The sequence below is a fragment of the Calypte anna genome, chromosome 15 (assembly GCF_003957555.1).
Source record: "Calypte anna isolate BGI_N300 chromosome 15, bCalAnn1_v1.p, whole genome shotgun sequence".
Taxonomy (NCBI): Eukaryota; Metazoa; Chordata; class Aves; order Apodiformes; family Trochilidae; genus Calypte; species Calypte anna.
The window spans coordinates 5,693,493-5,705,912 of record NC_044261.1 but is presented as its reverse complement, the minus strand read 5'-3'; the positions used below and the strand labels follow the sequence as shown (position 1 = coordinate 5,705,912).

The window sequence follows — 12,420 nt, the reverse complement described above, 5'->3', positions numbered from 1 at the left end:
GAGGTGAGTAGGAGGGGAACTGCAGTATTTTCATTTTTATCCAGATGAGCCACAAAGATGCTATATAACTTAACACATGGTAAATCTCTAGAGTGATCTAAAAAAGTCAGAACTTCAGAATAGCTGAATGCTATTACTAGAATGCTTCTCTAAATGTAAAATGAAATAAGCAGCAAAACAGAGGATTTTCAGTAAGTGGTGGCCTAGAATGGTTTTTGTGTGAATAAATACCACTGTTGGTCTTACACTGATTTAAATAGTATTAAAACAGTTAATTTCAGACTGTGAAAAAATAGTTATTTACAGGTGAAGTTTAGTATCGAAGCACCTAAAGCTTTTGTTTAAAAATAGGCATTTTTAAGCTTACATGATTTTAAAATAGGGGGAAAAAGATTCAAGGATCCTTACTGGAGTCACAAGTTAGTATGCATCTCATGAACAGCATATGGCCAGTAACCAAGACTAATGCAGTCTGATTTGAATATAGAAATATTTTTCACTTATGTCTAAATCTATATGAAATTTATCCCTTTTTCTCCACTCCCCAGTACTGAACTGCATGTTTATAAATAATTTTCCTCTATTCCTTTGGGCTTGTGGCTAATCAAGCTACTGTAGCAAAGTAAAATGTTTTTAATCCAATAGAAGCACAAGCCATAGCTTTTGCAGATTGAAAGCTCCCAACAGAATGTTATTTGCATGTAGCTGCATGGTTGCTAATGGATTTGGAATGGCAAAAAAAAAGATAACATGAGTGACTAAAAATTATTTTGAACAAATAATTGAAATGTACAGTAATTTAAGAAATGCTTTGGTATGTTTTATAGGCTTGGAATTGAACATGTGTATGAAGAATGTGTTCCTGTTATGCACCTAGCTCTGATTTTTCATAAAAGCAAACAGATGCTATAGTCCCTTAAATCTCAAAATGCAACAGCTAGTAATTTGGATGCTCTCTGTATGGATTTTTTATATTTTTCATCTTCATTCTGTTCTTGACTTGTTGGGTTTCTCTCTTGCTTGGAGGAATATGTCCATTAACAGCAACTCAGTTGTAGGTGGGAGTTGTCCAGTCACCAGTACAGTCATCCCACCAGCCACATACGTGGCCTGTACCTCCCTCATGTCCATGTAGGGATAGATTTGTTCTTCTTAATTAAAAAACTCATTATGGGTTGGTGCTACCTCAACTTCTGTAGTGTAGAATCTTGTGGTAGACTCTTCTTCAGTAAGTTTAAAAGTGGGACTGGAAGAGATTTTGACTATCTGAATGTGCTACAGTTTGACACTTCATCTAATTAGATTTAAATTATTATTTTTTTTAAATTGTTTCCAACAAACAGGCTAAAATGGCTAAAATGCACTCACTGCAAACTTGCAAGTATTCTCTGATTTCTCCTAATGAAATGCTGCCCTACCCTGACTTGCTTTGTTGAGGCCAGAATGCAACCTAGAATGTTACAACTAGCTAGGCTATTAGAATTGCTTACGTATATGTGGTAGAGGAATCTGTTGTTATTTTCTCATATTATTTTCTTCATATAAATTGTTAAAAGATAAACAGGCTATAAGCTGTCTTATTGACAAGACTGCAGGCAGCGTGGTGGCTTCACACTGCCAAGCTCTACCACCTGTGGCTTTGTTTCTCAGTCAGAGTTCATGACTACAATCTGTTGTGTTTCAATTTGTGGCTCTAGAGCTTTATTCCAAACCCTTCTTTTAAAAACCTAGCAGTTCTGTGCTGAAATTTATCATTTTGTTGTTTTCCCATTCCCTCGTGTAAACTGAGTACTGAGAGTGAGTAGGTAACACTGACCCTACTGTTTGGCAAAAAGGTAGAGATAAAGGAAGTTGCTATAAAAAACATTGACTGCTTTGCAAATAACAGCTGAATAGGGCTGTTAGTAATAGCTGTGTTTATCAATGGAAAATACCATTTCCAGAGGCTGACTCTGAATGTCCTGTGAAGCAGATGGGGTACCTGTGTTTGGTAGTGAAATACAACATCATAAATGGAAAATTTGAATAATGTATGTTCACAGATTATTTTTATGATCAGATTTTTTCTTACTGATGCACAGAAGGCAATTTTACAGCTGTTCTTTTACTAATTGACCTCAAGCTTGACCTCTCTCTCCTAATGTACATAATAAAAAACAAAACCAAAAAAAATTTGCTCTTTCCAGAAGAGAGAGAATTGCTAAAGAGCAAAGAAATAAAATCTGGGTAGAATGAGAACAGCTTTGCTCCCATTAAAGGACAAAGCTCACATTGTAATGTGCTTCCTTATGTCAGTTTTATTGTTACTGTACCACCTAACCAGACGTGGATAAGACATGGTTCCCTACAAGCTGTGAAACACCATTGGCATTTGTGGCAGGAAGTGTAACTAATGAGCTAAGTTGGAGGTAGCTGAATTGCACGCTGCTAATTGATATTTCGCTCCTCAGCTATTCCCTGTTTACTCTTGGTGTGACAGAAGGTCAGAGCAGATTTCCTCTCAGTTGTGGGTGAGGGCCCTATGAGGGTGAATCCTGCACCAATGCATGTGCAAAGTGGGCTGGTTTTCTTTTTTTGAGTTTTTTTTTGCACTGTCAGGAAAACTGGTTTTGGAGTAGGTGTGTGGTTTGGCTGCCTTCTTGAGGCATGGTGACACTTGGGACTTTTGCTTTGCACAATCAGGAACACGAGGGAAAACTGTAAATCAAACCCATGTTGAGGTTTCTGTTTGAATAAGTGGCCTGCCTGAATGTCATGAAGCACCTTGTGCAGAGGAACTTGGGTTTGGGGTTGTCTCAGGTCTCATCAGACGGGGCTGTGGGAGAAGGAGGGGGAGCTGCCCTCTGGCCTCTGCTGTCCTTCATCCCATAATGGGAGCATTGCCCACGGGCAGGTTAGCAGTGATTTAGAGAGCCCTGAGAAATCCCTTGCAGGGAAAGAGACCACAAATGTGTTTTATTGGAGTTGCTCAGTGCCTGCAATAGTGCTGGTTAAGCCAGTAAAAGTTTGAATGAACTGCAGCTGTGAAACAGTTTGAACTTATCTGATTTGTGGTACCCTGTGCATAAGAGTTGGTTTCATAAGGTACTGATGGTTGTGATGTCCTTTTATTTATTTTTAAACAATCAATAAATCAGTAATCAAGAACCTTGCTTTAGAGGAACATAGCCAAGGTGTTTCCTGGTTCAGCTTTACAGCTGTGTCCTGCCCTCCCTCCTGCCTGTGAAGAGTTGGTTTCAGGAATCAGTCTTGCCCTTCAGCTTTTCCATGAATGACAGACATGTGGCTTGCAATAAATCCATTTTCCCTATTAATATTTATAAACAGGTTTTTTCTTTCCCTTTCCTGGAAAGGGTAAGCACTTCCTTTACCTTTTTTTTGGCAGTCCATGTCTTGATGAAGATTTATCAGAGGTATAGTGGGCAGGTAACAATAGACAGACAAAAGCCAGGAGGTCACCATTAGGATACAGAATCACATAGCTTGATGTCAAAAATGTGTTTTGGTTTTACTACCTGCAATAAAACTAAAAATGCACTTTCTGGTGGAAGCATAGTGTTGCAGGGATGAATGAGAGGCATAATTAGATCATGCATTGAGTGATGGAGCTACCAGCTCTGCTTGTGTTAATAATTACTTTTAGCAGAGAATGGAACTACTTGCTGACAGTGATCTTGGAAATTTCCTTAAATTAATTTGGCATGATACTATTGGTGTCATTGCCATGGTTCTTTGCATAATATGTTGTATTATTTTTATCATAAGCTTGAACCTATTGTATATTGTTAAGATATTTTGGTATATTAGATTTTGAATTGTTTCGTGTAAGACAGAATTGCCAGAAATCAGTGGGTGTCTTTGGCTGCTGTTTTGACCTTTCTGTGCCACAGAGGTGCTTGAGGAGAAAACCTTGAAGTCATTGTAAGAAGAGGATTAAGGACTGTTTAATAATAGTATAATGTAACCCTGATCACCAGTAGGCATTCCTTGTCTCACTTTCTCTAACAAAAGGTCAAAGTTATGCAGAAAGTTGCCTAGAGATAGTATAAAGATTCACAGTTAATGGACTGTGTATTTTGCTGTTTTCCTTGAGTTGTCACGCAGTGGAATTTTTATAATACTACTTTTTGTTGTTTTTTTCATTTTTATTTTTTGTTTTTAAATTAAATTTTGTAGGCATAGATTACACTATTAAAAAAGAGTCAAACCAGTTCTGACTGCAAAGATTTCCTCTGAGGTTTATTTGTATCTTGAAATGCATTATAAAGTTCACAGAGCATGTGCAAATCAGGCATGCTTTTATAAACAGGAGATAGCTAATGTGAATTTGTGTAGATCTTAGACCAAACAACAGAATGAAGAAAAGAATTGGGATGGTAGCTCCTTATTCTTTCTTCTCACTAGGTCAGGGTGGACTCAGCTTAGTTCTGTTAGTAATTTCTGTAGATAAAATGTGTGATAGTATGTTTGGGACTAAATTCCAGATCCCTAAAGGAGCCTACTGTGAGCAGGCTCATTGCTGATGTTGGTTGGAATTAGTTGCTTTATTTTTTTTTTTCATATTTCTATGTTTTGGGGACTATGGGATTTGTTCTGTCTCCCCTGATTCATTTATTACGGTGGTGTCTGCCCTTCAGATTAGTTTGTTGCATGGAACAGGTGCCTCCCAAGTTCTCTGATAGTTGTTTTTTTACTTATTATTTTCAGGATCCAACAAACCTGGATAAATTCAATGTCTCAAACTTCTTTCATGTTAAGAACAACATAAAAGTAATTGATCCAGGTAAGGATGAAATTAAAGTAGGCTGAGAGAACAGCAACCCAAATATGCAAATTTGAACATTGACACTGTGGAATTGACACTCTTTTCTGGCTTGTGGCTAATGGCAACTTTGAAAGCTTCTTGTAAACATGAATAACTGTTTGAAACTTTCCCTTTAACATGAAAAGGTGTTAACACACTCTGAAGCAAAGACATGATTCTTTGAGAGGTGACTGTCCCTGTTGAGTGCTTTGCAGACATGGAAAGCTTTCCCTATGGTGTTATTTTCCTTTAACTGTGAATTATTTGCCTTTGCCTTATCTAGATGAAGAAAAAGCAAAATTAGATCCATCTTACTATCTGAAAAATACAAATACAGAGACACGGGAGACTTTACTGGAGCTTTATAAAGAATTCAAAGGTGATGATATTCTAGCAGCTACTATGAAGGCTCCTGAAAAGAAGAAAGTGGATAAGCTGAATGCAGTAAGTTGACTTAATTTGTAGTTTGGTGCTATTTGACCTTTTCAAGAATGGTAATAGATGTTTTTCAGTTTAGAGGCCATATTGCAGTATAAACAGATAATCCTTATGTTTTCTATTGCATGGCAATTTGTCATAGATGAAAATATGAGAATCATATTGGAATTTCTTAGAAATACTTCATATTTTTTAGTGCTTTCTCTTTGTTAAATCATTGTAACTGAACCTAAACATTTTAGAAATGGAGCACAATAAGAAGGAGGAATCTTTATGATGTGGTTATGATGTATATGTAACAGAACTTTTTTTCCCAGGTTGTAATCTCTTCCTTTGAGTTTGTTTATCAGTGCTCCCTGCAGTTACTGGCAGAGAGAACACACCTTGCAGGCAGTGCAAGTGAATAATTTCTGGTGTGGGCAAATACAGTTATCATCCACAACTGCTTCTCCATAGGTTGTTGGTTTTTTTTTCCCACTGAAATCCAGATTTTTAGTGTGATGTTTTAAGGGATGTTCTTTCAGGTGCTTTTTACTGTGTGTTTGTGGTTGTCAGGAATAACAACTGCATCTTAAATTTCCTATGTTAAGTGTTGTTTAAAATGAGGAAGACATTCTTTTGCAGTGCTGGGGTGTATATGTCTTCGTGCTTTGACTACGCTTACACAAAAACAAATAGCAGTGCAGCATATGGCTTTTAATGAGGAGGCTTAGTGACAGATTAGGGAGTGTGTGTGACCAAGGAGTAGGATCATGTTTGCCCCTTTTTCAGGGCACTGTAATGTTATAAAAAACCAAGATGTAGGGAGGAAAAAAATTAAAAAAGGTTAAAGATAACAGTGAGCTCTAGGTATGTTGGAGAGTGAGGTTGTCAGCCCATGATGTGCATGTACAGGACTGTGAACTTGCATAGGATGAGGTTTAACCTAATAGAAGGAGCATTGACCTGACCTCTGTTCTTCACAGACATTGCCTCAGAGCTGCTAAACATATCTCCAGGTTTATTAGATCTTTGTAATTTACTACAAAATCCATGTGTGACGTTCACATTTCCTTTCAGCAGGAGAATTACAAAGCTCAAAATAGACATTGGCAACCATGGGGCGGTGCCTCTGCACGCAGAAGGGCTATGAGTGGGCAGGGGGTAGTTTGCTTTCAGCCACAGTATCTCTGTGGGTCGTTGGATTTTCCTTCCACTTACTCAGCAATATTGGGCAATTTTATAGATAACTTACCAGTAGTACTTCTTTTGTATTTCTACCTGTGGACATAAAAATTCTGATAATAGAATCTTTGCATAATGATGCATTAAACTATGTAGTGGAAGCAATAGGTCCTTTCAGCAAAGGGTATGAACAGCCTCAACTAGAGTTTTATCAGAGGAAATGTTATAGGTAAGAGGATTATCACTGCATTGTGCATTTATGTCTTTATATAGAAGCTAGAGCAGAAGGTCTGCCTTCAGAAGAATGACATTTGTCTTTCTTGTTTTTTCCTCTACAAACAGGCTCACTATTCCACTGGAGCAGTAAGTGCTTCCTTTACCTCCACTGCAATGGTACCTGAAACTACCCATGAAGCAGGTACCAGAACTACCTTGCTACAAGCTGTTTATTTACTTTCCTTTTTGAAAGCTCTCTAGCACATATACATTCATGAGGACTGAAGGAATGTGTTGATAATTGTTCAGTACTAACACCAGGGAAATGTATTCCCTGCATATATCCTTACCTTCCAGTGAGTTTATTCTGAAAATGTTGGAGCAAGTATGAATTAGCTTCAAGTCTTAATGGCAGTTGCTTATGTTGAAATGAATGAGGTATTTTCTATGCCCAGGGATCACAAAATGGAATATCCACATATGTAAGTTGGGAAGGAAGTATAATCACTCCTCAAGTAGCCTACAAAATCTTCACCCCCTTTTTGGCCTTACTGTGTATTGGTTAGAATAACAGCAAATTTTGTGGAGGTAACTTTTGATTTACTGCTTTTCAAGGTTAAACAAAAATATAAGTTAATAGAATAATGTTTTTTCTTTCATTCTCCAGCCAAAACAGAAAGGTACAGAATTTATTTAATTTGACTATGGATTTATTAACTGAATAATTAGTATTCCCAGCTGAAGAGACTGACTGTTGGCATTAAAATTTAGAAGTATGTCAGACACTTTGTCAAGGATTGAATACATTGCTAAAGCTACATTTACCAAGTTCAGATCCTTTACTTGATGGAATTACACTGATTTGCAAGTGAATCTTTGAGTGTTGAAAATACCTGACTAGCTGGACATTTTGACAAAATAGAAGTGAGAACATCCTAGATTGATCCTTTGGTTTGACTTTCCAGTAATGTTTCCAGTAACAGCTTCATTTGTTTTCAGAACTGGGTAGGTCCTCATATGTCAGCAATTTGTGGTTGACTGATGACTACCTGCTTGGCTTCCAAGTTTGACAAGAAGCAATTTGGTTTCAAAGTAACATTTGTGATTGGTAGACATTAGTTGAAAATTATAGTTTGTAGTACTGAATCCCTCTGTGAATTAAAATATATAGATTATATTGTTGGCTCTCAAGGAGTTGGTGGTTTTTTGTAGTGAAAAGTGTTTTGCACAGAGATTAATTTGAGGTTGGCACAGATGAATTACAGAACAGAATCCCTGGAGACCCAGTACCCCAGGGGAAGAGGTCAGACAGTAGACTCTAGCTATTTGTGTTCTGATGGTTTCTAGAAATAAATGGGTAAGTTTCCAGAGAGCTAATTGCTGTCTTTTGCTTTGATACAGCTGCTATTGAAGAAGATGTTGTGAGATACACTTACGTGAAGAAGAAAGGGTATGTGAGACTTCATACTAACAAAGGAGACCTGAACCTGGAGCTTCACTGTGATATGGTACTGTGTGCCCTTTCAGATGAATCTCTGTAGATAAGAACCAGAATAGGAACTGGCAATGGAAATGTCCAAAGAAAGCAACAGTGTGTAGTTGTAATAGATTCAGATAAATAACTGGTTTTCAGTTGTTTTGATGTGTTTTCATACATACACACAAAACTCCATTGTAAAATGTGTATATATTACCATATATATTGTACTACTTCTCTATTTTTAGAGCTTCAAAGGGTCAGGATTATAGTGACCCAAACAATGACAAGGAAGGTAGAGAGAAAAAAAGGAGAAGCACAGGGAAAAGAGAATAACCCAAGGTTTACATAGCATGTGACTAGCAAAACCAGGAAAAGGGCCTCAATGAAACTGAGAGCAGACTGTCAGCCTGAGTATACATAGTTAAGATCCCCAGAAAATGTTAGATTTTCTTCTTAAGCCCTGAGGTTCATAGAACTAACATTAATGAAAACCTTAGAATGCATCTTTTGCCGTCTAAGTTTTTAACGTTCAAGTTTTCAAATATCTTCCCTTTGCCGTTAAGAGGTGGACATTCATTTTAAAACAACAAGGAACTAGAGTTTTTTATTGTACTGTCTGATTCTGGAGGAAATCTGTGGCTCTTAAAATAATAAACACAGCAAGACTTATGATAGACAGATGAGTTATGGTGACACTGATTTCTCAGACGTCACTGCTCGCTTATTTATTTGTACAACCACATCTAGAAAAGGAAAAAAGTTTTCCTTGTAAAAAGCCCAAACCTTCTATTGTTTACTGAGATTTTTATCTCAGGAGATAATAGGCATGAAGGTAAATTTTAAGATGTTGAAGGATGTGAACAGGGGTTGAAAAGGCAAAACTTCTGCTTGTTGTGACCCTCAAATGATTTAGACAGTGGTGCTGGCTAGGAGTTGGGGTGCCTTGTGTGAAATCCAGAGATGCACTGGGAGGATGCCTCCTTGTTTGCCAGGGAGAAAATAAAAGGAGCAAACAGTTCAAGCTTGCTAGCTTTCTCTTCTCTTCCTTTCTCTTGCATGAGTAAAGAGCATGGCATGAGAAAACGTCTCAAGTTGATCTATGGAAACAGTGTGAAAATCTCCATAGCAGCATATCATGCTAGTAATTCTGTAGGTCCCTCTCATCCTTACAGGTGTTTTCTATGCTTTTAGTAACACTGTGTAGTAAGGCAAAAAGCAGAGGATGTTAGTACAGCAATATTTGGGGGAAGCAGCAGAATGAGCAGATTGCATTGAATCATTTGTTTTGCCATATGTTCCCAAACTGACTGCAGCTATTCTTATCAGCGTGGGGTTTTTTGGCCCCATATGTGGCCAGTGTCACTCTGTCCTGAGGACCTAGGCTCAATTGCCCATTATAAACTTCCTGTATGGTATCTATTGTGTTTCCTTCTTTTCCAGATGAATCTCTATTTATCTCCTTTTCTCACACACTGCTTCCTCATGTACCTGTTGGAAGTGTGCACTGTTTTACACACCCAGACCTGCTTGAACACTTGGTCTGTAACCATCTGTTTCTTTCAGGCTTTTCATGTCAATTAAATCTATGTGATTTAAGCAGACTTTTGGCACTGCAGAGGGGAAAAAGATCTATATAAATAAGTAGGAAAAAGTTGCTGATTTAAGGAGGTTTTCATAACATCCACTTTAGGTCATCATCCTGGGTCTACTAAATCAGTGCTTCCGGAAGGTGCTTGTTTTTCTGCCTTTACTATATAAGGAGTTTGTGCTTCTAACTTTGGTTTTCCTGAATCACACTGAGGTTAGGCACATAAGGTAGCTTAGTGCAGATAGAGCAAACATAGCCCATATATATGTCACAAACACATACACAGATCAGCTACAACAGATCTGTTGAGATTGCAAAGACAGACATAGAAAATGGAGAAAAGCCAAAATCAAGCCTTTCTAAACACATCTAGTTCACTATGCTTGTGAATATGCATGGTAATAGTCTTAATTAGTCATATACTGAGATTGTATCAGTTTTCCTGTCTTATTCAGTGCACAAACTGAACCAGGTCTGGGAGCTGTTTGCAACTGTGCAGTTAAATGCTTTCTATGCAGGATATGTTTTTTCTGCAGAAGTGTAGAATGTGGGTAAGGACCTTACCAGTCAGGGGGAACTGGACTGTGTCATAATGCTTACCCAAATTAATGTTGCATAGATGTTTTTGTGCTTTACTTTTCAGCCTTCATATTTTTTTAATGTAGTTGGCTTGGGGAATACCCTGGCTTTTCAGAAAAAGAAGAAACAAATTTCAGCCCAAAGCACTGTATTGATACACAGGGAGATCACTACCAGATTTGGGACCCCTGGATTTAACACACAGATCTGTGCTATTTGAGTAAATGAGAAAGAGAATAGCAGTATTAGGTTGTCATTGCTCTTTGAATTCAACCAAAACATGTGTGATTCAGGGAATTTATACCATTCATTCAGTTCTTTCTACTCTCTTAAGCAGTGCAACTGCAGGAGCAAGGATATGATTTGTTAGCCATACTACAGTGGTGCCTGCCTCCTCTTTTTAAAGAACAAGCACTACCTGATTGTTGTCTCTACCTGACCACAGACTCCTTTTTTTACGTTGCTGAGCAATATCCTGTGCTCTGATTATTATGGAAGCCACTCTAACAGTGGTTGTATTTGCACAGTACTGCAAATACAGGATTGTGAAATGCTTTAGGAAACTTGAGGATGAAGCTGCTATATAAATATGACAAATGAATACCTGTGTCCGGAGGTAAGACTTGCAACATTCAAATTACATTTTAAAATAGTCTGTGGGTTAGATTTCAGTATACACATTGAGGTAAAGTTTTCCTGCTGAAATAGAGAAGAATATATGTCTTTGAGGTTTTAATTGTATGTTCATGCCTATGGGTTGTCTATCTAAACAAAATATTCTTCTTGTTGTGCTCTTGGCCACCTGCACTGTTTCTGAATATCCTCTTCAGCTTCTGTAGCCCCCTTGGGTTCTTACTCCCCCTCCTTTCACAGTTCTTCTGCCTCCTCTTCTTTCTTTCCTTGGCTTTTTGTGAACTATCTGCCAATATGGATTGCTTGGAGTTCAGTGTATATGTATGCATGGAAACTTTTGTTTAAAAATAAATCTAAGGACCTTCATACAGTAGAACTTTAAGGTGCCAATCAGTAAGATTGATAGTGATGAGATTCTTGCTAGCACCTAATCAAGAAATGTTTTGTATTGATCTAGGAGAGGAAATCAGTGCTGAGATGTGATTGAAGTCATCAGTTACTTTGTGACAAGATTCAGAGCATGAAATAGGTCTAGAATTCAGATCTTTTTTTGTGTTTGAAATCACTTGTTAAGAGCAACAGAAAACTTCACTTAGGTTCCAGAAAGATGATGTGTGCTTTAAGTTGTTGACCTGAGAAAAGGCAATGCAGACTTTGGAAGATAAACTGGATTTTTTTCCACCCTTTTGAATTTGTGCCTCAAATGAGCTGAAGTGCAATACTTTTCTCTCTCTACATCATAGTGGTGTGTGGAGTGCTGTGTTCCCTGTTATTTTTCTTCCAGTCTTCTTACTCATATAGTATGTTCCTCCTGATGGGGGCTAATCAGATGGCCAATTGTTAGGGACATTTTCCAGGAATCAGAGTTGAGCAGGGCAGAAGCAACATTTGTTACATACCCTACTGGGAAACAAATTTACGAAAATTTTACAGGCCAAAAGTAATTTTGGAGAGTACAGAACATTTTACAACATCCAACAAGTGTTATTCTTTTAGCTCTAGTCTAGTGCATCACCAAATAAATAAAATCTGAAAAGATAACTGATGAAAGGCAAGGAATGTCACTGGATTTATTTTGGTTTATTTACTGTGATTTTTCTCATCTCAAATTCTGGCTGTTTTAATCAGGATGCTGCTGGGAACAATTGTCTACAGTCATCTGTGTGTATTCTGCTGTATTAGTGACTGTAGCAATGCAGAGATACTTTGCAGGTGGTGGAACAGCCTCTGAAGGCAGAGTGAAAAAAGTCAAATTGGTTTGTCTGTAGAAATAAAAAAGTAGTGTGGTGGGTAGAGTGGAGAACCAGGAGCTGGTGAACCCTGAGTTCTGTGTCTTCGCTATGGAGTTGTTGAATGAGTGGCTATGTCATTTGCTTACTGATTTTGAATTTTTTTATTTTAATCCATGACACCACATTTTTTTATTTCATTGAGAAATAAATGTGGGTATAATTTTGAATTCCTAGGTGATAAGATGTATCTTAAGTGCCTGATTGTGCAGCTGCACAAATAACATAA

The 12,420-nt window shown here is 37.6% G+C and overlaps 1 protein-coding gene across 2 annotated transcripts in view; it reads left to right on the top strand.

The window, feature by feature from the left end:
- PPIL2 (peptidylprolyl isomerase like 2) overlaps window positions 1-12,420 on the top strand; it is a 62,996-nt gene that overhangs the window by 17,613 nt on the left and 32,963 nt on the right. For both annotated transcript variants that reach the window (XM_008502736.2, XM_030460724.1), the window contains 4 exons: window positions 4,708-4,783; window positions 5,088-5,248; window positions 6,749-6,824; window positions 8,024-8,130. In XM_008502736.2, coding sequence (XP_008500958.1) covers window positions 4,708-4,783; window positions 5,088-5,248; window positions 6,749-6,824; window positions 8,024-8,130 — 420 coding nt within the window. The remainder of the gene's footprint in view (window positions 1-4,707; window positions 4,784-5,087; window positions 5,249-6,748; window positions 6,825-8,023; window positions 8,131-12,420) is intronic.